General features: G+C 35.9%; 3 protein-coding genes across 3 annotated transcripts in view; 1 reads left to right on the forward strand and 2 right to left on the reverse strand.

Annotated features, from left to right (window-relative positions):
• Positions 1-976, reverse strand: part of LOC122342514 (E3 ubiquitin-protein ligase NEDD4-like) — an 11058-nt gene extending 10082 nt beyond the window's left edge. The window contains 2 exon segments of the mRNA XM_043236352.1: positions 132-269; positions 592-976. Of these exon segments, the coding sequence (XP_043092287.1) occupies positions 132-269; positions 592-790 (337 nt within the window). The 5' untranslated portion in view covers positions 791-976.
• The window catches only part of elfn1b (extracellular leucine-rich repeat and fibronectin type III domain containing 1b), a 139148-nt gene that overhangs the window by 63447 nt on the left and 71712 nt on the right, over positions 1-3989 (forward strand).
• Positions 2379-3886, reverse strand: LOC122347228 (interferon-induced GTP-binding protein MxB-like). Its single transcript, XM_043242391.1, has 3 exons — positions 3353-3886; positions 2849-3097; positions 2379-2761 (listed from the first exon to the last, which is right to left on the reverse strand). The coding sequence occupies exons 2-3, from the start codon at positions 3047-3049 to the stop codon at positions 2537-2539; spliced, it is 426 nt and encodes a 141-aa protein (XP_043098326.1). The 5' UTR covers positions 3050-3097; positions 3353-3886; the 3' UTR covers positions 2379-2536.

A 3989-nucleotide genomic window follows, 5' to 3' on the forward strand; every position in this document is an offset into this window, starting at 1 on the left:
AGGTGATCTGCAGACTATGAGTTCATCACTAATACCAACACCTACTCCAGCCATCTCATCCTGAGCTGCAAGTTAGACACAAAACCTAAGTAGTGTACTATATACTATATGCATTTTTAAGCATTCTGTACCTTCACGGATCTTTTTCTCCACTTCTGCTGGATCATGAATATCTTCCTGTATGTCCTGGTAGCTGATTCTCCCATGCCATTTGTCTTCATCTTTACTTCTTATCATCTTGAGCTCAAGAGGACATCTTGTAACAATTCCTACACAAAACATGAAAGGATGAAGACATTGTTTCATCATGCTGTTCTTTGAAATGCCATTACAATCCATCTAACTATTTTGGGACATATTCCACTAGGATTTAGTAGTTAAAAAACCACCAAAGAAAGTGAAAAGTTACCAGTAGAGACCAACAGGGACCATTATAGTTTCTATTAAAAATTACAAATTTAGTAATAGTTCCTATTATTTATATATATTTTTCCTTCAGCAGGGTAGACCCCAGTATAGACGTGCTAGGGAGTAGCTTCACTCTTTTACACACTCTTTAAATATATAAAGTTCATAAAGTGTTGTCCTTACCACTACCCCTGGGTAACGCCACTCCAGACAGCGCCTCGAGAACTGAACTCTTCCCCGAGCTTTGGTCTCCAATGACGGCGATGGCAGGCAGCGCCAGGTCCTTTTCGACTCCCAGAGACCGTAGATTGTCGATGGTGTCGATGCAAGGACGGATTTTTTCCTCATATTGCTGACTGAACGTGTAACTCATCTTCTCCATCCTTAAACGGCTTTAAAATGCCAAAATAGTTTCTAAGTATCACGATAACAAACCAAAACGGCGAAGTGGACTCGTTTTGAGTTCGTCACAGAGTGATGTTTTTTTTCGAGGCAAATCTGGCTGTGGTTAACGTTACTCCACTACGCCGGTAAGTTTCATTTCCGAGACAATGCAAGTTTCGTTTCTCTCACTGTATCATCGTTCACTGAATAGAAAGACATAGAATCATGCTGTGAGGTTTATTGTACGGTATTGACAAAGTGGGCGGTGAAATAAAGACTTAAGTTTTGTTTACATTATGCTGTTTCCTCATATACTGTAAACGATCACATAGCTATCATATGTAACGCTAGACCACAAAACCACTCATAAGGATCATGTTGTTTTTGAGGTTTTGTGAGTTTATTTAATGTTTTTTCTTCTCTCTAATAACATGTAAAGCGGGTTGATGTGTACGAACAGTGAAGGTGGTTATAGGTTAGGTATATATTAATAGTTCCGGGGGGTTCCCTTTTCCTTTCCTTTCCTTTCCTTTCCTTTCCTTTCCTTTCCTTTTTTTCTCCTTTGCTTTGATCTACCAGTGTTGATTTTTTCCCTTGAAGATTTGAGGAGTTACCCTCAGTTCTGTTGTTTCTTGCTAATGGTTTTGCAATTTCTATTGTGGGTACTTAAAAGTAACTGTATTAAGCGTTTTGAGTTTGAGGGTGTTTTTTTTCTTGAATGTAATAAAACATTGATTTTACTGGCAGAACAATCTCTGTGGGGGGATGAAATGTTGCTGTATGCTTGAGTGTGCAAATGACCACTGACACAGTATTATAAAGTTGATATGATATGAAGATATGGTTATATTTCATGTAAAATTACTTCTTTTTTTTAACAGTGTTTGACTGTTCAAATAAATATATAAACATATGAGAGTAATGCTGTAAAGCAAAAACATTTGGCAATGTGTTAGGAAAATTAAAATAATTGAAAATATTATTGTCCAATAAGCCTTCCAGTAATTCATTCTCTTGGACAGGTGGTCTTCAGTGAACTGTTTAAAGGCTTGAAATGGAATTTCTAATATTGGTTTCCTATCTTAATATACTTTAAAATAGAATTTATTCTGTGACGCACCGCTACATTTTCATAAGCCATTACTTCAGTCACTTGATCCTTAAGAAATTCTTATAAAGTATTACTTGAAACACTTTTATATCGTAGCAAAACTAACTTTGATGTACAGCTAAAAATACCTAGACCCATAAAATTTACATATGACCACGACCATTTTTACATCAAGAAAAAAGCTTATAAGTGGATAATGCATGGCTATCAGCTCTTTTTTTTAAGTGGTGTTTATCAGTTTTTAAAACAAACTCTTTATATTTACACAGTGTAGATGTACATTATAATGTTTTCTATAATTGTCTGTCCTATACTTATAAAACATGCTTAATATGCATTATTATAATCGATTTTAGTTTTGTTTGTTTTTTTTCAGAAAAAAAATTTCAGACCCAAAACTAGGCTACAAGAAACCATTTTGACGTTGAAAAATAGTGCATTCATATTGCATTAAACGGCACACCAGAGGCCTTTATAATATGATGGATATCTTTAATTGGGAAAATGCACCCCATGTTGTTCATTAAGAGTTAAATTCCAAAACTGAAATAACATATTTGCATATATGCATATTTGTGCTCCATACTATATATTTCATACTTTCCTTTCCTTAACCCTTTTTTTAAATTATTTTTAATAGGTAACCAAGAGGCTGCGTGCCTTCATCAGACGTTTCTGGCGACTCAGTAAGCTCTCCCGCTTTTGGCCGATGTCAAAGTCTTCTTTAAGCAGGTGGTCTACATCTTCTCTATCATGCAGCAACTGCAACATGTTCCTCTGCAGCTCCGAAGCTGCTTCCTGGAGCAGCAGATAGCGGATCACCATCGGGATCTGGTCAGCTAGACGCTTGCTTGCAATCTGGTGAGGTAGATAACACAGCATCTGAGATATACATTACAATCTTAGCTATCTGATATCACTGAAAGCTTTAGTTAGCACACTTACCTTGTAGTATGACTCAAGGTGCAAGCTCAGCTCACGCAAGGTAGCATGATTGTCGGTTATTAGGTCTATGCTCAAAGGGCTAAAGCTTTTAGTAGTTTCTTCTTTCTCGTCCTGCTTGTCCTTTGCATGTTGCAGACTCTGGCTGTACGTGCCATCTTGACTGTAAACAATGAGCTCCATCTTGAATTGGGTTCTCAGCATGGATTCGGCCAGGGATTCTTTATCCTGCTTGATGGCTTCAATCTTAGTCTTAAATAGTTACACAAACAAAACAAAACAAAAAGACTTAAGAACTCTGTATAACAGAACATTTATTTAAAATTGTTTTGTGATTTAACTCACCGTTTGTGTCAGAAAATTATTCATAAAAGTGTTATTTATATTAACACTCAAATCAATTTGTCCATAAAATTTGACATTTAAAAAAAATAATAAAAATAATAGTACTTATAAACACTGAATCTGTGTGTTGGCTTGAAACATTGGCTTAAACACAAAAAATACCTTTGCTATTTTCAGAAGATTAGGAAATCCTACAAAGCTGCTCTGTGCCAGCTGGATGAACTTCCTTCTAACCACATCTGTGTGAACGTAAAAAAACACTGTTAACACAGATAATTTTGCAAACTATTACTTTCTTGATTGTCCAGTGAAGCCAGTTTGGCAGGTGTCAGGAAGTATACTTAGTAATAAGTCTTAGTGTTGGGCAGTACTTAGTAACTCATTACTGTAGGCTAATTTGATTGCTTTTTTAGTTACGGGGTAGTTGAAAATGTATTTTCAAAGGTATTATGTAAAAAGGCTTACATTGCTAAAGTTGATTGACAGCACACTTGTAAAATAGTAAGGATGATGATATCATTGGCTGTGCTATTCCTGAGAAATCATCTCAACGATGTAGTGTAGTAGCAGAAAAATACTGATAAAATGATTAAAAGATGTCAATCAAAAACTCAGTAGCTAATGAAAACACGCTGCTGCTAGCCCCGCCCCCACAATATTTGTGCAAGAATGGTGAGCAAAACATAAGGAAGCGTATATGAAAACTCTGGAAGTGCATTTGTAAGATCAGCAATTGAAAGAAGAAAACAGTTGCGAAACCTGCAGTATAAATTGAAGTCAATGATTTTGACTGTATTAT

This window comes from Puntigrus tetrazona, chromosome 1 (genome assembly GCF_018831695.1).
Source record: "Puntigrus tetrazona isolate hp1 chromosome 1, ASM1883169v1, whole genome shotgun sequence".
NCBI lineage: Eukaryota > Metazoa > Chordata > Actinopteri > Cypriniformes > Cyprinidae > Puntigrus > Puntigrus tetrazona.